The sequence below is a fragment of the Falco punctatus genome (assembly GCF_963210335.1).
Source record: "Falco punctatus genome assembly, chromosome: 4".
NCBI lineage: Eukaryota > Metazoa > Chordata > Aves > Falconiformes > Falconidae > Falco > Falco punctatus.
The window spans coordinates 78,623,163-78,650,450 of record NC_137583.1 but is presented as its reverse complement, the minus strand read 5'-3'; the positions used below and the strand labels follow the sequence as shown (position 1 = coordinate 78,650,450).

Sequence of the window (27,288 nt, the reverse complement as noted above, 5' to 3'; positions counted from 1 at the left end):
ACCCATGCTTTGTGCATGCAGACCAGCTTTGCAAGAAGCACAACTGTGGGTAAAAAGTGGCAGAAGGATCTGTCCTTGAGTGTCTATGCAGAGAAATTCGCTTGCAAAATTTTCTTCTGAAACCTTAATACCATTTTTTAACTTGTATAGCTGCCATGGGGATGATTTTGCCCTGGAAGCAGAGCACACCATGGGGCTGGGTGTGTGTAACTGCAGCACTGTGGCTTTGCTGATACCATTCTGCCAGTGTAATTCTACATACAGTTGTACAGTCAGAAGCCGAATTGATGCTTAGATGTTTGTGACCCGTTGGCATGAATGAAATTCAGTAGGCTGAATTACTACTGTTGGAAATGAAATGGAGGCTTCTAAGTTACTAAAACCCTTCCGAAAATGTTGCTTTTTGTATATATTATTTTCTAAAGAAATAGTATGAAACAATTCCTTACATATTTCTGCAACTTGTCTAAACAGAATCAGCCCCAAAAGCCCTGAAATTCAGCTAACTTAAAAACAGAGTTTGGAAGGAGAGTTAAAGAGGAGATAAGTGCAAGCTTCGACTGTATTATTCTTGGCCTTCCCTAAATTTCCTGCTGATGGGAAACAATTAATAACGATAATTTTTGATCAGCTGATTTTAAAAGGACAGTTTGTTCAATGCCAAATTAATCCCATGGAGGAACTGGAAGTCTAGAAGATGGACCATTTGAGGACTTTTTGTTGTTGTTTGATCAGTTTCAAAACAAACACAGGAGGAAAACACCTAGGAACAAAAAGGGTCATTTTCTAATTGGCTTTATATCAACAAAAATCGCATTATTTATGATAATCTGGATATACATCAATTGTATTGTGACTCTGGTCCAAAGGCTTCATGAAAATATTATTAGGAAACCCAGGTCTGCCTAGGAAAACAGTAAACTACTTTGCTATATTCTGTATTTTGGCAACAGCTACTCACACAAAGAATCCACATTAAAGCAATGTCAGTGCTGCTAGTACCCTATCAGTGTGCTATGTGGAGATACTTGTACTATTCTGCTAAGTTTTACCAGGTTTCTCTGATCCTTCTCTGCCTTTTAAGACTTATTTCCTATTGATGCTGTATTAACTTATTAGATTATGAAGGCGTGCTATAAAATCTTCTATTTTGAATAAGCATTGAATTTCATAGCTGCTCTTCAGATCATCATGTTGTCCTGTAATGGAATGAATTTAAGACTGGGCATCAAGTTCCACTTTATTCTAGGTTTAAAGATGCAGTAGCAGCACTCCAAGTGTGTAGTTATCAGAAATTAAGCTTCAAGGATAACCTGTTCATTTACTTTCACTCTATATTCCCATTCTTGAAATTCATGCTTTGGCATATTACAAACAGGAAGATTTCTGGAGAAATACCTGTCTTGGAAGTAATTTTTTACACTTCCATTGACCTCTCAAGTGCATAAATCTTCATTGAAAAGTTTCAGAACTCAGCATATAGGATTTCTTGGTATATACAAAATGTCAACCCCCAAAATACAAATACCTCCCCAGAAAATAAACACATTTTTGTAAAAAGCCTGTTTAATAATTGTGTGACTGTGTTGACTTTGTTAGAAACATACATATTGGATGGTTGGATCTAGCTTTGAGCAGCCTGGTCTAGTGGCAGGTGTCCCTGCCCATGGCAGGAGGATAGGAACTAGATGATCTTTAAGATCCCTTCCAACCCAAACCACTCTATGATTCTATGATATTAAACACGTAAGAGAATTAGGAGCTGCAGTCAAAGATAGCAGTAAGAACAGCAGTTACGATACGCAGTTATGCTATGGGAAGAACTTTGGATGCAATGCTTAAAGCGTAAACACTGCTTAATTTTCAAATGCTCATTTTTTTAGCGAGAATAAAACTGAGGAAGCACCACATTGTTGGATAAAGTCAGGACCAAAGATATGACAAAGAATAAATATATTTTTGATCTTTCCTGATGCATATAAAGAAATTGCTTTAGAATGTTATTATCTGTCCCAGCAACTTGTATGGCCAGGATATTAACTCTGCTCCTAATGTAAACATTTATCTTTAAAACAGGTTTTGTTTTTTTTTTAATTTGTTTGTTTGTTTTTACTTTAGAAACATATTTCTATAGCCCTAAATGATGCTGTGGAAAGACAGTGACAGAATTTGTTTAAGATTCTATTTGCATTAATAGTTTCTTTCCATTTTTTTTTTTCCTTTAGGGAGAGCAAGGCCCTTTAGGTCCCTATGGTCCTCCAGGACTCCCTGGTGTTGGAGAGCCAGGACCCAAGGTACTCTCAGTAATATGTCTGTTAAAGTGCCAGCTATGGGCAGTCATGTTTTGAGTGAAACTTCTCACCTGCTGTTTTATAAAGTCAAACTCTTATCATCTAAATGTAAAACTGATACAGTATTGAGAGGGTTTTGTATTTGCATAGGATGGAGATAACAGACGTGCCTTTCCAGCAACTCTTAACTTTTTGTTACGATCCCATTAATATAATAGAAGTCAGAAATAATGCCATTTAAATGGGGATTAAATATGTGAGATCATTTTCAAGCACTGGCAAATACTTGCACTACTGAGTAAACCATACTTCAAGGCATAGAAATACATCTCAGTTACTATGATACACAAGTGACAGATTTGCCTTGTTATTTCTAGGGAACAGATATTTTTATAGGTTATAAAATTCTCTCTCTCATGCAGCAATCTTACCTTTTATTGCAAAAGACTAGAAGGTGGAATCCTCTCTTACTAATTTGGGAAAGTCATGTTGGCCTATGCTGGCCAGCCAGATCTCCTTTTGGAAAACTGCAAAAGCTCCACATAGGAAATATAACTACTTGGTTTATAAGAATTTTGTCAGAGACCTACAGCTCAGACTCAAAGAAATCTGAACTGGGCAGAACTAGATCTCACTCTAGTTCTTCTGGCTGCTAAGTCTTTGGTGTTGCTTTATGCCATTTTTTCCCCTATTTTTTGGAGCTAAGTGCCAGTGTCTAAAATACCTGTGCTTTTTGCTTTTACTACTCTAATTTGTATATTCCTTGAACTCCTGCATATTTTCTGTGCAGTGGGGCAGACCCTGGAACATAGAGAGGGATTATATAGCTCAGAAACTAGTAATTTGCCATGTAAAAGGAGCAACATTTGGGTCATTCCAAAAGGGAAAATAGTTTATGGGGAAGGAATGTCACTCCCAGTGTCTGTACTACTCTCAGGAGAGAGAAACATCTTCTGTGCTCTTATCCTTGAAGCACATAGTCCTCAGTAAAATGGAGGAATTGTGAGATTGTGATACCTTGTGAAAAAGAAGTTACAGAAACTATGAAGTTCCTGGAGTTCCCATGCAATCCCATATTCCAGTGAAGCAGGCTTCAATTCAAGGGCCTAAATAGAGGCTGTGGTGAGGTTTCTTTGAGCCTGAGCATTCCTGCTTCGTGGTTGTGTTGTACTGCAACCAGTTTAGCCTGACTTCACTCCCTCATCCTCGTCATCTTCTCAGGTCCCACACTTTTAAGCAGTTACCCCAAAACAAAGTGTTAACACCCCTTTGCTATTTGCATGAGGGTTGGAATGTAATCTAGTCCTCCAAGTATTAATCAAAAGATACTTTCAAATGTTTCTGAATTGTTATTTATGCTTTTTTTTTACATCAGGAGATATCACACATTTGATTTCAGCCCTTTCTGGTGAATTCATTGTCATCTATATGTAAATGTTACACTTTTCAAAAGCATTGAGTTGAATTAGGATTGAATTTTCTAATATTCTTTTTCACAAGGGTGCTCCAGGTCGAGAAGGCAGAATTGGATTGACAGGACCTCCTGGAATTGGTGAGCCAGGATTACCTGTAAGTCAGTGATGTTGGAAGTCTGATGTATTGGAAGTAGAAATATAATAAAATAAGTCTTAATGAGTGTAATTGGTTGACAGCAGCTATATCGGCTACTGATTCCATAAACCACTTCGTACATGGTCTGGAGCAGCAGAACTGTGTTCAGCTATGCCAGCTCAGTATTGTGACAGTAATTCCATGTGGCTTGCCCAGGTAGGATAGTAAAGCCATGCCTAAACAAGTTTGGGGGAAATAAAAAATTGCTTTGTCTATGTGAGCAGGACTGCAGTATGCAGTTTTCTGAAATACGTGGAATTGTATATAAATAGCTGTACCCCTAGTTGTCTGAGTTTAGGATAACCTTTTAAAATTGCCTAAAATCAGCTTTTAAGGAGATAAAAATTCAAGAGCTGAGACATTCCTCATGGCCTTTGTGTAATTTGGATTGCGTGAAAACCAAAGACCCATATCATATGCTTTTAATTATATCTTTATTTTCTGAATTACAGAACTTCACCAGGCTTTTTGTAACAATGAGTTAGTGCTCACTGGCTGCTTTTTCTTCCTAAAATGTACGGTTTTCTTGTGTATTTCATTAAAAATCTCTTTGAGTTTTTGGGGGTTTTTGAGAAGCCAAAAACGTGGATGGGTATTAGATTCATTCTGATAGTATTTTTGAAAGTCACTTTGTGGTTCTGAAAGACTATTTTTTCTCCAAAAAAAATGTAGAAACATTTTGCTTAATTAAGATCATCCCTAAAAACTCTTTATTAGTTTTAAATAATGAAAGCTGAATCAGAAGGTATTACAAAGATAATTATTTCTATACTTATTTAAAACAAAATTGGCATTCTCTTATTATGTGTGTTTAACTTGCCATTTTGTATGAAAAACCTATGTTCAAATTAATTATTTTCATTATGAAAATCATGAAATTCTAGGGGCTAAATTTCACAATGGTAAATATATTTATTATAAATTAATCTACAGGTTCATTTGAGTTTTAAGGGTACACTCTTTAGACATTAAGTAATTCACACTATGTCAACATTAGCTTATTCTTATCTAAATCATCCAATTAAGGATTGCTACGCTTAATTTTAATTGCCCAGGATCAGCCAGATGGTAGTTAGGGAGCATTTTTACTTACCAGTGTCATAAGAGTTGCGAGAACCTATACTAGCAAGTTAGACAAAATGTCAATAAAAAATGGAATTGCTGATACAGTCTGAATATATTTTTCTTCATCAAAAGGGTGGTCAAGCATTGGAACAGGCTGCCCAGGGAATTGGTGAAGTCACCATCCTTGGAGGTATTTAAAAGACCACTTAGGGACATGGTTTAGTGGTGGACTTGGCAGTGCTAAGTTAACAGTTGGACTTGATCTTAAAGGTTTTTTCCATCCTGAACAGTTCTACAATTCTATGACTCTGATTCTTTTCTTACAGGGACCACGTGGCCCTGATGGTCTGCCAGGTGAGATAGGTCCTCCAGGACAGGGCATTCCAGGCCAGAAGGTAGTTTTATGGAAATTACTTTTTTTAATGTTGTGGGCCAAATTTGCAGTAATGTCTAAGATATTTAAGATCACTGATCATTCCACTGGTATAAAATGTCAGCTGATGGATCTTGGTCTTCTGGATCACTGTGCTCTCTGAATATCCTTCTGAGTTCAGAAACTTTATCAAGATAGTTACAAAAAAGTTATGCAGTCCCTCTTACAGTAGTAAGTTAATGGTTCTTTTATTTATGTGTTTAATAAAATACCTTATTTTGATAGCATTAATGAGCTAATTTGTCTTCTGAGAAGCTACTTACCTATTTTTGTTCTGTATTGGAAGAAAACATTCAGGAACTGTCTTCATTCTGTCTTACCATTTTGGGAAACTAAAAGATGGGTTGTTTGAGTCTCTGTGGACAGTTGGCTCATTAAGGGTGCTTGCTCCATTAATATATGTGAACATTCCTTTTTTAAAAATAAGTACAAGCAAGCAAAGATTTATGATTAAATCACAACTGGGCTTCCCATCAAAATGTATCCCTCTTTTTTAGTGGCTTCAAGATTCTCTAGAGCCTTGAACTATTAAGTAAAGATTTTTCTTCCTTTTATGGAAAAGATGTTAGTTGCGTCCTTGCATCAGGTCCTGAACTGCTTTCTCTGACTAGTGAACACATTATCATAATTTCAAAATCTAGCTTCCTTCTTCATAGTATTTCACTTTTTCCTTTTGAAGTCCTGTGTCCAACAACACAGATGAAGCATGTTATGAATTGTAACTGAATTGATTTTTTCTAATACTGATAATTCCATTGACTGTTTTTCTTGTTCGTTTGTGAAGGAATGCTTTTCTCCTCATTATCCCCATTGTGATGACCGGTTTGTCTAGGGTGGTGTTCTTTATAAATTCACAAATACAGTTATAAATCTGTTACATATTTCTAGGGTGAAAAAGGCCTCGATGGTGTAGTTGGTCCTCGTGGACCACCAGGTCCAGAAATTAAAGGTGACAAGGTAAGGCACGGAGTATTTTTCTAGTTATATCTATAGTTAATTATATTTATGGTTAAATTAATGATTAATTATTCACACAATATCTCAACAGTACAAAGGTATGTTTTACCTGGAATCCGAGGAACTATGCTACAGCGTTCCATGCAGCTCCATAGGCTGCACTCATCTATGCAAGTAGCTGAGCCTGTTAATGTTAACTGGGAGCACTAAAGACTATTCTGCACAGCTGGGAGTATGAGGGAAGAAATTGACTTTTTTCATCCTGAATTTATTTCAGAAATACTGTATTTAAAATATTTTAAGTTTTATTTAAATATTTAAATATGTAAAAACCCCTTTGAGTCATCTAATCTGACGGACCTGGAACAGGCAAAAGAACTCTAGCTTTTGAAATTTATTAGCTTTTCGGTGCCCAGTCCCCCAAAGAGGGATTCAGAACAATTTGAATTCCCTTGGCCTGATGACGTTCCAACCTGTATCTTGTGCATCCCGAGTGTGGCTGATGCAACATGCCTGAATGTCCTGTAGAGCAGAGGCAGTGATTCTGGATCTTCCTTCTCATGATTTAGTGCCATAGCCCTCCTCCTGCTCCCCATTGTTTTCCTTCCCTCCTGTCCCCACAACTCCAGCTCTTCGCATTGCCCCACACAGCTTCAGTGAGAGGAGAGGACAGCACTCCATCCACAGACGTTGACAACTTAGTGAGCAGGGAGTGCTTTGCAGATGTGGGAAGTTTTAGCTTGAACTTACTCGTATCACTGTCCAGTCAAATGGCTCTCCAAAATCTTCAGAGCAACCTGGGTGGTGTGCTGTGATATGATTTGGCCTGTCTGTGAGGGAGATGCTTGCTTAGTAGCTGCCAGACCAGTTTGCTTGAGTCCTTAGTTAAAGGAAGATTGATTGTTTGTGCAGGAATGAGTCACCTTATTCCCATATCCATATAGGAAAAATGCAGCGATGGCCAGGACAATAAGTGTTTGCGACCATTTCAGTAAATAAGTGTTTCTGGCATAAGTGAAACTAATTATTTTTTGTTTTCTAGGGACTGGTGTCATACATCTTTGGCACTTTCATGTGTCTGTGCCCCTTTGAATACCCCCATGACCTTCCCGTGTTCCTCTATTGCCATGATCCCCTCTGCCATAATTCCTCTATTCCCTCCCCAAGTGCTGTACATACTGTTACAATACCAGGCGACAAAGTCTTTTCAGAAATACTCTCTAGCTGCTCTGTTTAGACTTGCAAGTTTTTCTTCTGAGTATTTTTGCAAGAAACTGTTTATTTTGAAGAAAATCTTCAAAATTAAACTCACTATGTAAAGATAAGCTATGGATCCTTCTAAAAATAGAGTTAATGCTGTGATCAGCTAATTTTATGAATGAGGTATAGTTCATAGGTAGGAAGCAGTATTATTTTTATTAGATCATTTGCCATAGGCAGCCTTTCAGGTATTCCCAACACATTTAACTCAAATAGAAGCAGCAAACTTCAAGATAATACAGCTTGGGGACTGTTGCTCTGTGTTTAATTTAAATATGTTAATCAACTAGCATGGACTATTGCAATTTGGCTCTTGGGAATACTTTTTGTACAGGGTGAACAAGGCCAAGTAGGACCACAGGGCCCAGCAGGACCACCAGGAATAGGCAATCCAGGAAGCCAGGTATGTCTACATTTTGGATGTGTAATGAGCATTTGCATGTAGTTTTCATTTTATGTTTTGTCAGACCTCTAATTTTGATGTGAAGAAGTTAAAAATCTCACAGTGATTTTTCATTTTAAAAAGTATTAAATTAGTCTTTAGGCAAAGCTTGTAAATATAAGTGATTCCAACTGATTTGACTGGTTTTAGAACCAAGCAAACAGAAAATTGGTCTAATCTGAATAACAATTTGCATAGGAGATAAATCAGGTTCATTGCTTGGATGTTGAGGTATTATAGATATACCTTATAGGTAAGGTAAGAATCTGCCAGTTCTGCATTTTAAGCCCTTTGAAGTTCGAACACAGCCTTAAACAGTTGAATACAGAAAAACTGAAACATCCCAAAAGATCTTTTAGTGTTTCGGTTTTTGGAGAGAAGATAAGAGCTCATGCTTCCACCATACTATCCCAACGAATCAGAGCTTAGATGCAGATACTGAGACACTTCCCATTTGTTTTCTCCCTAAACAATAATTGTCATTACACCTGGATACATCAGTGGAATCCATAGGATAGTAACAAAGGAAAAATAAAATATAAAGATCTCAGAACTAAGCCTGAGGACAGGCAAGCAAATTGTTTTCTTTTAAATATAAGATAAAATCATTATTAACTGAAAGATGGACGCATGGTGAATTTCAGATGTGGAAGAGTGTAATGCACTAACTCTTTGTTTTGTTGGGGTTTTTTTCTTTGTAGGGTATACAGGGTCCACAAGGGATCCCTGGGGCAAAAGGATCTAAAGGTTTTGGCCTGCCAGGTCCAAAGGTAATGATTCAGACATTATTTTTTAAAAATACCACCAACAAGAAACATGTCTTCGCCCGGTTTTTGAAGAGTGTGTTTGATGAGGTGAAAATGTAACTCTTCATTGGAGATAACAATTCATTTTTGAATCTTTGAGGGAAACCCACCTATGTTATCAGGGTGTTCCCCAAATGGAACATACAGCTGGCTTCTGCTTAACGTCAGCCCTTAACCGTTGTGAATGTGGATTTTAGGTTCTAAATAAACGGAAATTCATAAACAAAGTATAAATCAAACATGTTTGTATCAAATGAGTTTGGTACTACATACACATTGTGTTCAAATAAAGTATTTTACCAAACAGATGTAAACCAACAATGGTTTTGAGACTTAAGACTAGTCCCACCACGCCTTCAGCCTTCCATGGTTATCATGAGAAAGAACCAAAGCCAAAGTTAGAAACACTAGGAGAGAAAAAAGAGCTTAAGTGTACTTGGTAGCTGACTCTTCACCACAGAAGGGGGGAAAGTAGGAAGAGAACAGGATAGTGGGATAAACAATTACTGCTGTCAAAGCCCAAGCCTTGAGCAATACAGTGTCAGGTGAGCACTTACAGACGAGAAAAGGGGAATAATACTAAGGAGAGCAAGTGGAATGAACTGATGAACTCTAAAGCAGAAATGTGCTTTGTAATCACCTTGGTTCACTAAAGGAAGACATTAGTCACTGTAGCAAAAGCAGGGAGAAATACAGTCATTTTCATCTGGACATTACTTTGACATGTAAATAGCAGTTACAACAGCAATCTTTAATATTAATGTAGGGGAAAATAGGTGGCTGTGAAACACGTTCTGTACGAGGACAGTTCTCCTAATGTGAAAAAGTATTTTGAAAAGCAAAATTGAAAAATTGATTTCCTACTTATTTAACTGTTTTAGAACTACTGAAAGGAAGAATTGTGGGGGTAAAACTTTCTCTTAAACAGAAGTTCTGATTTTTCTTTATTTGGACTTACTTTTCATTCAGTGACCAAAGAGTTTTTGATATGGTGGTATGAAGTAAAAAATAGAATGTGTTAAAACAAAAAGGAGAAACTTGAATGATTCACTTAGGCTTTCTCCCCATTGTGAGGTTAAATAAAATAGTAGCAGTCCTACAAGTACTGGGATTTCTAAAGAACAGAATTTTCCAGTTAAAAAGTGCTTAGCTGAAAACGTGGCCAATTAGGATCATAGAATTATAGAATAACTTAAGTTGGAAGGGACCCATAAAAAGCATCAAGCCACTTCTATGTGTAAAGCAATTAGTGAAATAATACAAGTGATGAATGAAGCTAAATTGTGTTCCTCTGTTAAACAAAAGACTTTTTTGTTACTAGGGTCAACCAGGTGAACCTGGACAAAAAGGAGAACCAGGACTTCCAGGAATTGGCTTACAAGGACTTAAAGTGAGCCTATCTTCATTTTTAACTGCTCTTTACAAGGGTCTTCTAATTCTTTCACTAGTTGCTGATAAACTAAGTAGAAGATTTTTTTATATAAATTGACTATGAAAAAAATAAGACAGAATTTCAGTGATAGATATTCACTTAACTTCACAGATTTAGCTTTTAAACTCAAAATGCTGCGCTAGAGCTCCCACCCTCTCTCCTAAAATTATTACCGCAGCTATAACTGGAACAGAGTTTTCCCCCATCTTTTCTAAGCTGGTGAGGTATTTCAAGGCCTGGTAAGAGTGTTAGTACCTCTGCTCCTCTGCAATGATTTAGAAAAAAAAAAAAAAAAGTGTGTGTGACAGTAGTAGTCATAATGCCTACATGTTAGAAGAGTTGTTAAACACCTAAAGCTTTCATTTCAGCTGCCATTTTGAAGACTGCATACCATGTCCATAATGGTTTAAGTAGGGCTTCCAGAATCTTGGGTAAGATGACACAGGCATGTTGTCTTTGGTGATTTTTCCCAAGATCGTGGAAGAAGTGCTTGGCAGGACTGGCTCCTATGGATAGTTTCAACTCATTGTGGCAAGTCTTGTAAGTAATGCCTAGACCAGTTTGTATAACCAGCAATGTGGTAGTTTCCAGCGAACAACTCCATTTAGGCATTTTTGGCTGACTGTTCCTGAAGTCCCAGATATTTGACTTTACTTTGAAGTAAATTTCATTTGTATCATATTGTTGTGCACGGAATAACAGCATTCAGTCATGTTTTTACTCACCGAATAAGTGTGAAATTATTTAACACAAAACCAGGGTATAAGAAATGGGTTGGGAGCTTGGAAAGAAATTTAAAATATTATTTTAGATTTTATGAGTAGAAAAGATTACTGGCTCTATAGATAATTTAACTTACAGGGACTAACAATCTTTATTTGAGCAAAAATATTGTATATCATTAATTAATATTTTAACACACTGTTAGATCCATTTTACAGAATAAAGAGTATGTTGAAGTATGCAGATACAATTATTTATTTATTCTCCTTTAAGGGAGATCCAGGTCTAACAGGACTCCCAGGAGAGAAAGGGGTGCAAGGAGAGCCTGGGAAGTCAGGGAAAAAGGTAAGGAGATATATTTTACCACATGTAAAATGTATAGATGAAAGAAGAACTATTATTTGCAGGTATGTAATGGCAAGTCATTCATCCAGGGGGAGGGCATGTGCCAATACTTTTGCCAGGAAAAAGGGACTGGGCTACTTGAGATGTTGCCAACAAACTACTAACAGTGGCCACCATCTGAATCTGCAACTGATTTAGCTGCCCTGCTTTTTGTGGGCTACTGACTACTGCTAAATTTTATCATCTTCTTAGAGAACAGATGGGTTGTGTCTTTAGCCCGTTCCTTACAGCCTATTCAGATTTTTCCTGATACCAAGAAGTCATGCTCAAAATGATGTGACTTTGGGCATCTAGTGGGGTGGTGAGCTGTGTCTGAAGCCTGTTAGTCTGGTACAGAAACAGTCACAAACAGCTGAAACCAGTGCTCCTTGATTCCAAGGGACATTCTGAGATTTTTAAAAGCAACTCTGCTACACTGGGAAAAAGAAGCATAAATTCAAAATGGTGAAAAGGAATTTAGAGGGGTGCAAAGCAGAGTGCCCAAAATAGTCCGTTTAGAGTAAGTTAAATGGAGGCTTTTAATTTTACTCTTTCCAAATAGAATGAGCTGCTGAGTGAGCAGAACTCAGTGCTTTGGCTATTTTTTGAATTGCTACTGAGAGTCCAGCTGCCTCCAAACTGCCACTGTGCAGCTCTTGAGGCGTAGCAGCTGGCCAATGTGTAGAATAGATGAACTGAACGTGATTCAGACTAAGCAGATCAGCATATTTTGACTGTAGGTCTTTAATCAGAAAATTTCTGAATAGCTGTAATAAACATGTATTAAGAATGGAGCTTCACATATTTTTTGTCTACAAGGGTAGTGCAAATACCGGTTTGACAAGCTACAGCCTGAGGCAGTAAGCCTTCCGCTGTGGAAAAAATATGTAGCATTTCTGTTGCTGCTTAAATTATTTTTCTGAATTTTGAAATCACCCACTGTATAAGTGCTCAAAAGTGAAGGTCGCAGTGTATCGGGAGTGAAGCATCACAATTAAGAGTAAATGTTGGGTAAAAGTTATAGATGGCTTTCGTATTTGGGAATGATGGGGTTTTTTTCTCTTGAATATTGCCTTTATTCTTATGATCAGATCAGCTTGGTGCTGTCACCTTCACTGTTGTAATTAGTTATAAGTGAAAATATTAGTACTGAGCAGCTACCTTGGATATCCAGGACAGTGCAAAGAACAGCTTGATGCTTGCAGTGAGGAGCACAGTGATGTTATGGCAGTTACTTCCAGGCGTTAGCTGTCTCACAGAAGCGGGATCCAGGCTGATGCCTATCAACAGCAGGCTCTGTAGTGCCACTTCCATCAACAACTGAAATCAGAAATGGATTTTTAAACTTCAATTTAATGTACTTTTCACTTTCTGAATTACCTACAGGCATTCTGGTACACTAATCTGACATACATTATGCATAAATAGTTTGTAGATGATGTTCCTTAATAGAAAGTTTTATGTGGCTTATTTGTGAATGATTTGAAGTAATGCTTCTGGCAAATATTTGCAGAGTTGCCTAAAATTACTGCTTTTTAAAAGTTGTTTTTCTTAGAATTGGTCAGCCAAGACCTTTTCTGAAAACTTTGCAAGCATTTCTCTGCCTCATACAAGTATACGCATGCAATTTTTCCTACAATAGATGGATGCATTTGAAAATGGTACTATTACAAATGTCTGAAAATAAGGACTATGAAAGCAGGAGAGTGGAAGGGGTTTAAGAAAGCAGAATATTTTTTGCAGGAAAAAAATAACCGGATATTTACTGACATTTTGGTGAAAAGCATTTACGCAGACATTATTTCTCACAAAAGTATTAGTTCAATAAAATTACCTACCTGTAAATTAATTAACCATCTACTCTCTGTTAGGGGGAAAAGGGAGATCAAGGTCCAAGAGGCCCAGAAGGACCCCCGGGCAAAGGAGATGTAGGCCAAAAGGTATGGCTTGACATGCACACTGGAGAAATACTACGAACTATTTTTATGAGTTTAGATTCTGGCCTATCTTTTTGTTCATTATATCTTAAGTAGCAACTATAATTTAACTGATGATTTTAAAGGACTTAAGAAAGAGTGATGTGGTCCTTAGCCTGACCGAGTGCAGCAAAATCAGACTGTAAGTATAGACCCTAGAGTTAATTGGGTAGTAAATACTTCTGAAAAATTCAGTACAGTGTTTTCATTAAAGTTAGGAGGAGGCAAATTGTCTCAGTATGCTGATAGGGAGCTAAGAGAAGTTAGGTAACTGTTTAGATATCTTAATATGAAAGTAAAAGCCTGGAAAGATGTATTAGTTGTCAAACGGCTTTTATGCCCCACCTAGTTAAATTTAGGACATTTGGAGTAGATTCTAGAACAGAGTGGAATTTCATTTGAAGTGGAGCATCTAAATACTTTTCTAATTATGGGCATCATTATAATCGTATTTTTGTTTATTTGTGTATCTCGCAGTTGTGAATGAATCTTTGCTGTGATTGAGAAAAAAAGGTTTGTTTTTGTCAGGGTGACCCTGGAGAAAAAGGATCACAAGGACTGACTGGTTATAAAGGAGTACAAGGCCCAGCTGGACCAAAAGTAAGCTTGTTCCTCCAGGATAACCCTTCGCTTTCTATCTTATAAAAGAATCTATGGAAGTTATGTAAGGTACAAATTTCTCAAGCATCGGATGCTTGGAGACTCAACAGAACAGAGGAAATGCAGAAATATTTCCATTCTCTGTCCTGAATGACACAAAAGTCCCAAGGAGAAAAAGAATAGGTAAACATATAATTACAGACCTTACAGTTATGCATGAGCATCAAGAAGCTGAATTAAAGTTGTCCAAGTGATTCTAACCATGGGTATTTCACAAGCTTTACTTTGAAACATTAACTTTCTATTCCCTTATTTTGTGAGTACGTCACTCTGAATGGTAAGGAATTGAAATATTACCAGTGCTCTGGGTATTCCATTGATTTTGTGAGCTGGACACGAAAAATTAAAGTTAAGAAATTAAATACACACTTCAACCAATAGTTATTTAAAACATGTAACTTGGACCAGCCTTCACGGGAACAGTAAGTTGATTTATGGTTTTTCCAAACTATTGTCTATTTGATAGGCGGATCTATATAGTATATATTTTTTAGAATATAAAGTGTTGACAAAACCTTTTGCTACTTGTGCAGAAGATGAAACTATCTGTTTAAATCTAGATGATACCATTTTGTGACAGGGTGAACCAGGAGAGAGAGGGCAACCTGGTGTTGCTGGACCATCTGTTCGGGGACCTGCTGGACCAAAGGTGATTATCTGATGTGTGTTTGCTGGAGACTAGAGATTGGAAAATTTCTAGTGCACATTTCTGTCAAAATTAAAAACATATAAGTTAAAGAAGTAAAAAATCCTTGTAGTAACAAAGATGACTGAATTTTAGAAATGACTGAAAAGTACTGAAAATTGACAGAGTGTTTGGGGGCCTTTTAACAGGATTCTGAGCTTAGTACGTGTTACTGGCTCCCAAAACTATTTGTTTAAAAAAATTAAAAATCCATATTCTATTTCTGTTGTGTTTTGGCCTATCCTGTGAAATTAATAACTTTGAAGTCTTTATGGTTTTTTTCTTCAAATTTACCGTGTATTTTGTTTCTTAGACTAAAGCTTTCCAGAATGTGGCAGTAAATCCCTGCAGGAATGTGTATATATATATAGTTCTAGGGAGTTATATGCTGAAGTAGATGTGTTTTGGAGATGAATGTTTGTATGTCACTTCCAAGTGAAGAACTGGCCTGTAGATACTATTTTAAATGAAGTGTCATATATGAGAGAGCTGGAGCTACATCCACCTCATTTTCTCTATGGGCAAAATGTACCTGCAATGAGTGGGACTTGTCCTACTGAGTAAAATAAGCACATTCAGCAACAGTAAAGCTTAACCTTGCAGGTTTTAAAAACATTTGAAAATTTCCTATCACCCCGGTTTTATTTTAAGAATACAGTAGTGGCTGGTTTTATAATAGGTCAATTAACTTCAATTTTAATTGATGCTTTTCAGCTTCGGTGATATTTTTCAGGGTAGGGGAATCACTAATGTACATCCTATCACTCTGAAGTAATTTCATCCCTGGTTTTCTTCCTTAATAACATGGCCCACCCCACCCCCCAGAAAACACATGTAGGTATTATACATACAATGTATTGTAATGTACATACATCAGCCTGGCAACAGGGCATGCCAGAGGGCTAGGATGGGGTTCAGACCTGTTTGTGCATGGAGGTGGAAGGAAGAAAGGAACACAGGAAGCTTAGGGTACACCCGAAGTAAAAATGCAGCTACAGAGGAGAAAGGAAGGAGAGGATTGTGAGGTGCTCATATCTCTTATGTTGGTTTTAAACCATAATAATGTGCCAAACTTGATGTCAGGAAAAAATAAGTGGCACACTGTAAGGCACAACTTGTATGAAGACAGGTTGCACTGCACTGGTCTCACCCTTCTTCACATTTTCCTGGTTACTGTGACACCTTTGAATAGATCAGGAAGTGGTCAGTTGTTTGTTGATAAAATTCATGCTATAAAGATAAAACCATTGTAGATTTTATTGCCTTTTTCACTCTGATTTTATTCTGTTTGGTACAGTTCATATCACTTCCACAGAGGACTGGCCACAATCCAAAATCTACTGAAGTCTGTAGGAGTTTTTCCAAACTCTTTATTACATTTTAGATCAGGGCTTTTATGTGTGGGGGCTGATGTGAGAAAACAAGTATTTTGGGTAATTACAAAATGCAAGTTGATTTTTAGAAAATATACAAAACTTTGTCTCTTGAGCTCCGTAATAATTTCTTTGTTTAAACATATACCTGCTGTGTTTCTGGCAATTGCTCAATAATGTAACAGGCTACACAGGTCTGTTCTGTTTTCCCTCTCCCCTGTGGAAAGTATAATTATTAATAGTAATTGTGTTCTTGGAACATCCTGGTACCTGCAGTAGTGAAGCCAGACATTATAAATTTATAATGTAGGGAATCTGCATGTTTTTCAGAGCTGCAAGTTACCATGGTCTTAGGTCTTTTTAGTACATCTCTAAGTATCTGATGTAGTAGTGGGTGATTGCAAGAGGTCTTGACTCCTGGACAGCCATGGTTGTGTCCATTGGAAATGTATTTATTTTAAGCTACACCCACGTTTGGCAACTAGAGTTTTATTTCCCTTGACAACCATTATGCTGTTACTAATACGGAGACAGGAACATTAGATAGCTGTTTTTTCTCATATTCCTTTTTCATGGTTACAGCTGCTTGGTGTTTTCGGTAAAACATTTGATCTGCATTCCCTAGTGAATGTTTCCTGAAATACTGCCTGTCATTCTCGCTAGTGTTAAAAATTGCAAAAGTTTTACTGAAAATTGAAATTTTCTTTTTAAGGTCCTTAATGTAAAGTTAAACATCTGTTGCTATAGATTAAACACTAGAAGGAGCCAAATTTTACTCTGTGAAGGGATAACATGAGGAATTGAATTCTAAGCCTGATTGCTTTCCAGGAAAGCCACTGACAGAGCTAAGATAACCAAGCCGTTGGTACTGGGTAATATTTGACGAAAAACTCAAATTTCTTCTTGGGTCTTCAGACTGTGGAGCTTGCAGTTTTGAAGTGCTACACCATTGTATCTGTAGCCTTTCAAAACATACTCTGTGTCAGCATTTATCATTGAATTTCTTTGCTGTTCTCTCTGTGCTCTGGCAGAAACTAGGTTATGCAGCCTTGCTTGTGTGGGCAAAAGCAGTCAGAAGCCACAGGTGAATCTGGCTGCTGACACTGAATTAAGATATTCAACCTTCAGTTGAAAACTAAAGCCATCAAATTATTCATCAAAATTAATGACAAATGAAAACTAAAGCCATCAAAGAGCAAACCATTTGATGCAGTTGCAGAGAAGCACAAGAGAGGTCAGAATCAAGGTAGTATAACTTCCTGTAGAAATGCTGTGAAATACTGCTTTCATATTACCTGGCTCACTAATTGTCACTATCAGAAAGGATTGAATACTTGTGCTTTTCTGTAAAACTTTGGAAATTAAAACTGAAAATAACGACTATGGTTTTGGATTTGTTTCTTTTTGGATAGGGGGATCCAGGTCCCAAGGGGCCCCCGGGAGATGATGGACTTCCTGGAAATTCAATAATGGGACCAACGGTAGGAGTTTTTAGACAAAAAATAGAAAATAGCTGCTTGGAATTACCTTTCATTTAACTAATCAGAATAATATGGTGTCATTAGAGAACAGTGCCACTCACCTTTCTACGTTATTTAGGAACAAACTGGAAAGTGCAGTATCTAGAATAGAACCCATGTCCTCTACTGCAAAAACTGGATGTATTTCCTTTTACTTTGCAGCTTTCATTTCCTTCCCTCTGATACATTCTATATCACATTGTACTTCTGTTAGTCATGATCTGGGTTGAAACTTTCTACAAGCCTTCTGCCACTCATGGTAAAGAAATATTTAGGAAGACTTACTTCAGTGTTTGGGAAAGGTACCATTCTTGTGATCTACTTTCCAGACTGAAACCAGGAACCTTCCTAGTACTAGTAAACCTCTTTTCTTTTTTTTTTTCTTTTCTTTTTCACATTTACCATGTCTGCACATAAAATGTTCCACTCAATTCCACTGTTTCACTTCTTGGGAATATAGTTAATAGACCCAAATTCAGAGACCAGTTAGTTTATGTGTACCTAACACAATATATTTCAAAATAAAGCAACTTAATGCAATAACTTTTGCGTGGTAACATTGTAGGAACACCTATAATGCTTTACTCCTGGCTTGACAGACTTCTACTAGTACACCTGCCAGAGGATGCTGGATAGCATGTTGATCCACATGCATTCAGTACCTTGTATTTTTGAATTTTCAAACCCTCTAAATTTATTTACTTTGTCTATAATCTAGAATACTACTTCACTCTGTTAATTTTATAAAAAGAAGTGGTGAACATGACTTAATTGTCCAGACTTAATCATTTAGATTTTGATTATGGCAGTTGTTGGTTTTTTCCTCAATAGTGACCATGGACACAAGATTTATGTTTATATTATGTTGTGGGTTGGTTTTTTTTTTTCTTTGAAAGAGTGTAGAAAGTGTAGAAGCAACTATCTTTATATTGCTGATTAAAAAAATGACTTCAAAACCTGCCCTGTAAGGGTTGGTGAAGTAGATGAATTAATTCAGCATGCCATCTGTGACAGCAATGGCACTTGCCTTGCTGCCAGTGCACTGACTTAGAGTGAGTCACTGTGTCTTCCAGAATGCACAAAACTGTGGGAAGCAGTAATCACAGAATTTCTCCTGGGCCACCTCTTGTGTATTTTAGATGCAGCTACTAAAAAATTAAAACTAAATAATCTGGACTAGAGAACTGTTTCTTACAGCAGAGTTGGCTGTAGATTTGATTTAGTACATTTATAGCTATGTTACTGATGGCAAAACCAGCCACTTGACAAAATCCCAATTCTTCCAGGAGAGAATGTGTTAACATGTATTTGGTGTTTACAATGGTCTGCTAAGATTAAATGCAAACATCTGTTCGGCTATTTTTTACTGTAGGGGAATTAGAAGTAAAAGTAGAGATGACCTCATGATCCACGATTTTCTTTCTTGTTAAGAAAAAATGTTATTAAACATTCCTAAAACATTTATTATTTTATCCACAGTTTAAGAACTATGGATATTAAGAATGATGAAAAGGTAACATTGGCTTTCCATTATAAAGCTTTTCATGATCTAGAAGCACACTCATTGGTTTGCTTTTCACAGAACTGGATCAGAATTCCTCCATTTAAAAATTAGGAAACATGAAGAAACGTCTTCTAGGGCTGATGCAGTTTGAATCTGGTGGTCAGGTTGTTTTTAAAGCCTTCCAGTGAAACTATCCCTTTGGACTGGAGAATGGGAGACATTCATACAGGAGTGACCCACCGTGTACAGTTTTCTTTAAGCATAAGGCATGCTTGCATCCCAATCCCAGATTTCATCTTAAAGTGGTTTCAGGGTTTCATCTTAACCAGAACCTTGAGTCTGCTTTGTCTTTCTTTGTTCGCTTACCTCCTAAGCTAAACCTGTGACGTATATCTTTAGGAAAGCCAAAGTAGCTCTTTCGTTTTTCCTTGACAGGGCTAAATTGCTTAAGATCCGATTGCTTGTGTCTACAGTAGAGACATCCGTGGGACAGGGAATTTGGACTCAAAGTCTGGTTTAGTTGGATATCTAGATAGAATATGAGTTGGTTTGTTTTCCAGTCATAGGCACTGTATTCAGACAGACCAGCCGCTGAGATCTGAGATGCTATCAGAACTCCATTCGTGGTTTCTTGAAGCATTATATTGTTGCAGAAATTTCCAGGCACAATGCCTGGATGAAACAGCAGTTTTCAGTCATTTCTCGTCTTTTTCTTCTAGCTATTTATTTTTACTGGAATAGACAGGGAAATATTTGCTAGTTATATTGTAATTATTCTTCAGGATATGTTATCTGTATGTATATTAACAACTGACCCTCCAACACTGTACAGGAGTCCATTGACATTTCTTGGTTCTGTGGGACTGAGTGAAGGGTGTACACTTCTCCCTGTATGGCCATATACGTACCAAGCTTAGGAGTGGGGTGGATGTGTGACCTGCAAGTATCAGTAAGGATTTCCGATTGGTGGTGCTGTCATGGGAGCATCTAGAGTACAGACTGCCAGCATATCGTGAGGGATACCTCAAAGTAATATGTTTTCTTTCTGTGGTCTGTGAAGAACAGTCTGTTGCAAGCTCAGTTAATTTTCTCATTAAATGTCAGGAAAACGATTGCTTGCTTCTCTTCTGGTTGTGAAAGGAAGCATTGAGATTGTGCAAGTGCACAAATCTTTAGTGGGACTCAGTGGAAGAGTCAACAGAAGGAGTGATTGTCTCCTGCTGCAGAGCATTTTAGGCTAAACTAAAAGAAATTATATATTTCTTATATAAGTTGTATTTCTTTCTTTTGTTTCTCTCCCTCGTAGAATGCAGTTTTGCTTTACTGTAGGAGAGAACCAATGTGATTACCTGGAAGCACAAAAGGTGCAACATACAATAACTTAAGGCTGGCATATTTGACTTCAGTATTGTTAAATTTATTGTTCAAATGTCAGGACTTTTGACAAAAATCATAAAGTTTTAACTTTTTTTTTTAAAAAAAATAACTTTGTATTGGCTAAAGTCAATGTTCTGATGATTTCTCTCTGCAACTACAAATCGAGAAATAATTGTTTCCTAACGAGAACTCCTATTCTTCTGAAGTCTGAATTTAATCAACTGAAGCGACAGTAAAAAAGCACAAAAAAATCTGAGCTTTGTAAACAAATTGCAGGAACTGGTGGCTGCTGTTCTATAGTTCCAAAAGGATATTAAATAGTTTACTTACATATGTGTTAATATTTGTTACCTCATGACGATTTGCTTATTGGCACAATGCCTGATTTACTATTCTATGTTTAGGGTAACCGGGGACTACCTGGACTACCTGGACCCCGTGGAGAAAAAGGCGATGGCCACAAAGGTGAAGATGTAAGTACAATTTTAATTCTGTACTCTGTTTGTGTTCTAAAAAAAAAAAAAAAAAAAATTACTTTGGGATAATTCAATAGTTACTTAACTAAGTGCAAATAATATTCTCTTTCATCCTTTGGCTAATTTAAATATATATATATATTTATTTTTAAGCCCTTTCCTGTCCTAGATAAGAGTGCCAGTTCTACGGGCAGTTGGAACTGGATAGAAACTGTTCTAATTTTAGTATCATGAAAGGGATACCATGCAAATTCCATAAAAAACTTCATGGCTACTCATACATGTTTAATATAATCATTGCTTTGAATCCTTTTCCTCCCCTCCTTCCCTCCCTCCCTTTTCTTTACTGTTCTTTGTTCAAGATCTGCTTGGCCAAATATTGCAGCCTTCAGTTCTTTAGTTTTTCAGCTGCTTTTCGTGCCAGGGGGTTAAATCTCCTTTTTTCAAGATTTCTGCCCACCTTGATTTTTCTGATAGTTACCTCCAGAGGGCATTAATGCCTGGGTATTCCATCTGGCACATTCCATTACAAGGGCAATCGTCCTAGATTTCAGTCACCCAAAGCCACACAGACATGTTTGACCAACTTTTCACTAGAAAGTGAAAATACTGTTGCCATCCTTTAACCACCACAAGTCAAATTTCTATTAGCACTATATTCTCTATGACTGTAATCCAGTTTTATTTCAAACTACAACCACAAAGGCACTCTCAAATGCACGGAGGTGGGACCTGAATGCTGCCAGAGAAGTCACGGCTCAGCTCCAATTTCCTATCATTCAAACTGATCCTGGGAAGATCCTTTGGGATCAGAATTAGCTCAGAGGGCATTCACTGAGTTCCTGGTGTAATGCCATGTACCTGATACATTTCACAGCACACAGGGACACTAGACCAGCTCAAGACTCCTTGGAGGGTCAAGGAGTGCCAGTAACAGACCCATACCCATTAAACAGAGGACATGAAAACAAATATAAAACCCTGCTGTCCTCCCAAATAAAAAAGAAAAGCAAATGTAAAGGCAGTCATGAAGGCAGTGATGCAAATAGATATCTGTCCTGGTTTCAGCTGGGATAGAATTAATTTTCTTCCTAGTAGCTTGCACAGTGCTGTGTTTTGGATTTAGTACGAGAATAGTGTCGATAACACACTGATGTTTTCGTTGTTGCTAAGTAAGTGCTTGCCCTAAGTCAGGGGCTTTTCACTTTCCCGTGCTCTGCCAGTGAGCAGGTGCACAAGAAGCTGGGAGGGAGCAGGGCCAGGACAGCCGACCCGAACTGGCCAAAGGGATATTCCATACCATAGAGCGGCACGCTCAGTGTGTAAACTGGGGGAGTTGGCCAGAGGTGGCCAAATGCTGCTGGGGCACTGGCTGGGCATCAGTCAGTGGGTGGTGAGCTGTTGTATTGTGCATCACTTGGGGTTTCCCTCTTGGGTTTTATTCCTCTCTCGCCCTTTTATTTTCATTACAATTATTACTGTTATTGTTGTTGTTATTATTATTTACTTTATTTCAATTATTAAACTGTTCTTATCTCAATCCACAGGTTTTACCTTTTTCCAATTCTCCTCCACATCCTACCCAGGGCAGTGGCAGGTGGGGTGGGGAGTGAGCAGCTGCATGATACTTAGTTGCTGGCTGGGGTAAAACTGTTACTGACAAACTTTTAGTAGGCTGTAAAATGCCTCATAGGAACTGAAGTTTTAAGCTTTGCAAGATATCTGTTTAAACTATGTGAAAAAGAAATATTAGTAGACACGGAATCAAAGAGGTCAGTAAGAAGCTGAAAACTTTTCATTTCTAATTAACTAAAGAATTTAAGAGAAGCCTGGTTTGGTGACCACCAATAAATAAAACTATACAAATATTGTAGTCTGCCCAGTCACAGGATGTGTATGTACTTTCTGCATTTCTGTTAGGGACTAGACAATAGCTTTGCTCTGCAGTAGTGTTCCTGGAATCATGCTTATTCTAGCATGATTCTAGCATCTGCAACTGCCATAGAGTTATGCTTCTCTGCAACTCCATCTCAGGCTACAGTAAAAGCTGGTGTTGTTTCTCTCTGCCACATGAGTACATATCCTTGAAATATTTGAAGGTTCTGTTGTGCTATAGCGTGCATCCTTCCCCCTCTTGGGCTGCCTTTCCATGCCCTATGATCTAGAAAGACCAACTTTGTAAACCGCTGGCAGACACAGAAAGATTTATGTAGCTAAGTCTCTGTAGCATGATGGGGCAAAGACATGTGCCCTGAAAGGGAGGCTGGCAATGACTCCAGCTGAAGGAGCTGTGACGGATTGAGCAGGGAGTTCAGGAGAACAGACTATCAATCACAAATACAACAAAGTATGTGAGCGTTACCCAACCCCCAAATTTAGGTGGGTTGGCTCTGGTATCCCAGATGTGTAATGTCTGCAGCATATGAAACATGGAGCAATGTCTGCTTTTTCACTGGTTTCTCTGAGCTGAGAACAGCTCCGATGTTTTTAAGTCAAGATCTGAACTTTTTTCCCACTGCTATGGTAGTCTTTTCAGGTTTCCACCTGGGACTGAAGATGACTGTTGCTCAGTACACATTGGAAATGTGAAGAATTTGACAAAATACAGAAAAAACACAAAGAGATTAGTTGCCGAAATTCTCTTCTTTGTTGAAGAACACAAGCACTCTTCCTTTAGGACAACTGCTGACATGCTTTATTCCTTTTCTGTACCAGGGACCTCCAGGACCACCAGGCCCCCCAGGACCACCAGGCCCAAAAGGTGTGGGAGATGCTGGACCAAAGGTACTCGTACAATGGTAGTACATGCATCTGACTAGTAGACAAGGTAGACAGATATCTTTTGGAAAATGCATTAGATTAGAATGGCATCTATGTGACAAAATGCAGCAGTCTCATCTCCCAGTTTCCATTTCAGTTAGAAGAAAAGCTTGCAATAGACTTTATTCCATGATATGTAGAAACCAGTTCTTGTTTTATCCACAGATTTGATGCAAATCTTAAGGTTTTCCATACAACCAAAGACCCAAGATGTTTCTAGATACTGGAGTTTCCATGTGGAAGTCAATCCAACACAGGCAAAGTATTGCCTAATAATTATATATTTCCTTGCTGCTACAGAAGTGAAAGGGATGAGGCCCCAGAGGAGTCAGGGCAATTTTGGTTAAATGGAACTAGTGAGGTATTTTTAAAGTTCCTAGAAATGTATTTCTAAGAGAAGACAGTAATTTTTCATCCAAAATTAATATTGGTTTAGAAGCAAAACTCAGCAGAAAAAAACCAAACCAAAACAAAACTGATAAAGGAATGAGAAATACAACACTGAAACACTTCCAATTTTTGATAAAACACAGAATAGCTAAATTTTTAGGAACTTCTAAGCAGTGTAATTCATCTAAGAAGTCACATTGTAAATACTATGTTATAAAAAGTTGGAAATAAGAGACTCAAGACTAAAATCATACAAGAAATTATTTTAAAATATCCCACAAAATGGTTTTATTAATTATTTCCTTGTTACATATGTGAAATTGGAAACAGGCAGCCTGTTGCAGAAGAAAGCAAAATAAATATCACCCAAACAAGTTTTTTCCCAAACAGAAAGAGCTTTCAACTTCAGTTCCCAGAACACGAGAATTCCATTTAAAATAAACAACAACAATAACCTCTTAAAAACACATCCACAACAAAGGTTAAACTGAAGGACATTCACTCTTAGAATTACCATAGAATGGCCTGACAATGGGATCTGGGAAACCTGGCTTTGTGCTCCTACTCCAAATTGCTGCTTATCAGTACAAGACATTTCTCATAAAGTAATGCATGGTCTGGCCCATGACACAAACTATGAAAGAACTGAAAGTAATTTCAATTATGTTATTCAATACAGGACATACATACGGCTAAACGAATTAGATTTTTTTTATATGAGATTATGTATTTTCCAAGTAGACGTATCAGACTTGATATAATACAGTTTTATAAGATATTTTTCTTGGTACTACATAAGAACATTTCCTTAAAACCCTAGAATCTTGTATGAAATGATTAAGGCAGATATTGACAAAAATGTAACATGACTACAGAATGACTAGGGACATTGTTATGTCTGGAATTCCCCCTTGCTTCCTAAATGCATAATTCTGGAAAGTAGTGTTTCCCAAAGAAAAAGAATTGGAAAGTCATTTCAGGTAATCAAGTAAGATGATCTTCCACTGTGATGCCAGGGTTGAAAGATTACAAACTCCAGAAATGTAACTCATCGTTTCAGTGGGAATATAGGGGTTTAATATAAAGAAATTTGAGTTAAAGCCAAAATGGAAATAAAAGATTTCATTATTTTTTTAAATGGAAGGAAACTCTTAATAATTGCAGTGAAATTTCTCACAACTGCAGTTTTTAAAATCAGCATTTGTGGTTGTGTTACATATATATATATACAAATATACAAAGTATACAGAAGTGCACTTAGGAAAATCATAGTGCCTGGCTTATTTGAGACATCAAGAAAGGAGCAAGATTTGTTCTTATAATAAGGAATTAATGTAATTACTGGGACAAGCAATTCTTTGGCTGTATAGTTATCAGAAAAGTTCCAGATCATGAACGATGGAAGTACAATATGTTACCATTAAAAGCATTAGAGGAGAGGAGGTAAAAGCTGTAAAGTAAAAGAAAATATATCAGGTTTTGCAGTGGAGAACATGGGATCTAGTCATTCTTAAACAGTTATTCTTAAACCACTGTGAGCTTTGTAATATAATAACATATTTGAATAAATCGTAGATTAGCTGTTATATACTTAAAGTTTTCACTTTCAGCTCTAGAGTTATGTAAATCATTGACAGTTGAAGTGAGTTGTTCATATTCCTTTATAAAGACGTTAAATCCTTACTTGTCAGTCTCTTCTCCACGCATGGCCAGCACAAGAAGTATTACCATCCCTCTAGGTCTGTGGGCTAAGTATGTTCATGGTACTGGTAAAGGAGGTTTAGTGGTAGTAGCTTTCTGTGGAGGAATATGGCCTGTGTTGTGTTAGCTGGACATTACCAATTAATAATAGATTTGTCAATAGGCTCATTACTTCAACCTAAATTTGACTGAGAAAAATGAAATAGCTCACCAAGAGGTGAGGCTATTATAGTTTAAAAGTATTTGATTACAACAGGAAATAATATAATGGAATATCTAGTAATAGAAACTCTTATCCTAACTCATTATTTATAAAGAAGCCAGCAAAAGATTAGGCAAAGGCAAACTGATAAATTTTGTCTATTCTCATGTGTTTTCTGACAATTTCAGGTCAGATCAGGGTGATCATGTAAATTAAAAGTATCTTCCTTGTTTCCCTCAAGTCATCTGCATTGTCACAAAAACTGTCAGAATTACCTGTCTTGATTCTAAGAACCAAACCGTTGAGAAACGTGGATGTAAAGGGAGCAGTGCTTTCAGGTCAATGTAACCGGGCCTGCTGTGGTTGTGGGAGCTGGGTGTGATACAGCCCGAGGAGCAAGACCCCAGCATGTGCAGTCAGCCCAGGTCAGGCAGCCACACGCATGAGCTCAGTCTCCTCGGGTGATCTGCGTGGGTGTTGTGGGCTGGGTCAGAAATGTGCTGCTGAAGTGAATCTCCCAGTGGACTCATTTACTGTGCTTTCAGTTCCAGACTAAAAAGAGGTCTGAGTGGTCCCACAACCCAGGAAATCCATTTCCTTCAGATGAAGCTAAACTACACAATCTGATCTGGAAGGGCTCTTAACATACTTCTACCCCCAGTGCGTGATCGGTCCACAAGAGCAGACCAGGCAGGTCTCCTCACATTGCATATAGTGTAAACATCAGGCTACGTATTCACTGCTGTTGGGCCTGTAGCACTATTTGTTGATGGATGTGTAGAGTTAGAAGCTGTCTGTCAAGCAGAGGTTTCTACTCACAAATAACGAGTCATGGGGGAGATGCAGAATGCACCATCCCCATGGGGTATGGAGAAATGGCATCTTGTTCCAGAAGGAATTATATTACAGAAAACTCTGTAGAGTAGCTGTCCTAGCAAGTAAGACAACACAACTGGGGCAAATCATGCCACATCAAATTTTTATGAAAAGTTTTGCGTGGATCTACAGGTTTGATTATGTTGCAGTGTGATATTGCCCATTGAATCTCACTGCTCAGAGTGCTACTTATCTAACAGTCTCTGTCAGAAAATCAAAAGAAATCAAGAGCTAAAAACATCTGATAAAAAAAATTTATATCTATTTTTTACTTTAAAATAGGTCAGGTTTTTGTGGGTTTTTTTTATGATCCACCTAGATTGG

At 37.5% G+C, this 27,288-nt stretch overlaps 1 protein-coding gene across 11 annotated transcripts in view; it reads left to right on the top strand.

Annotated features, from left to right (window-relative positions):
* The window catches only part of COL28A1 (collagen type XXVIII alpha 1 chain), an 88,699-nt gene that overhangs the window by 35,605 nt on the left and 25,806 nt on the right, over positions 1–27,288 (top strand). For all 11 annotated transcript variants that reach the window (XM_080386738.1, XM_080386736.1, XM_080386731.1 and 8 more), the window contains 14 exons: positions 2,226–2,294; positions 3,792–3,860; positions 5,294–5,362; positions 6,289–6,357; positions 7,952–8,020; positions 8,761–8,829; positions 10,187–10,255; positions 11,294–11,365; positions 13,276–13,344; positions 13,909–13,980; positions 14,621–14,689; positions 17,511–17,579; positions 20,904–20,972; positions 23,691–23,759. In XM_080386738.1, the coding sequence (XP_080242864.1) occupies positions 2,226–2,294; positions 3,792–3,860; positions 5,294–5,362; positions 6,289–6,357; positions 7,952–8,020; positions 8,761–8,829; positions 10,187–10,255; positions 11,294–11,365; positions 13,276–13,344; positions 13,909–13,980; positions 14,621–14,689; positions 17,511–17,579; positions 20,904–20,972; positions 23,691–23,759 (972 nt within the window). The remainder of the gene's footprint in view (positions 1–2,225; positions 2,295–3,791; positions 3,861–5,293; positions 5,363–6,288; positions 6,358–7,951; positions 8,021–8,760; positions 8,830–10,186; positions 10,256–11,293; positions 11,366–13,275; positions 13,345–13,908; positions 13,981–14,620; positions 14,690–17,510; positions 17,580–20,903; positions 20,973–23,690; positions 23,760–27,288) is intronic.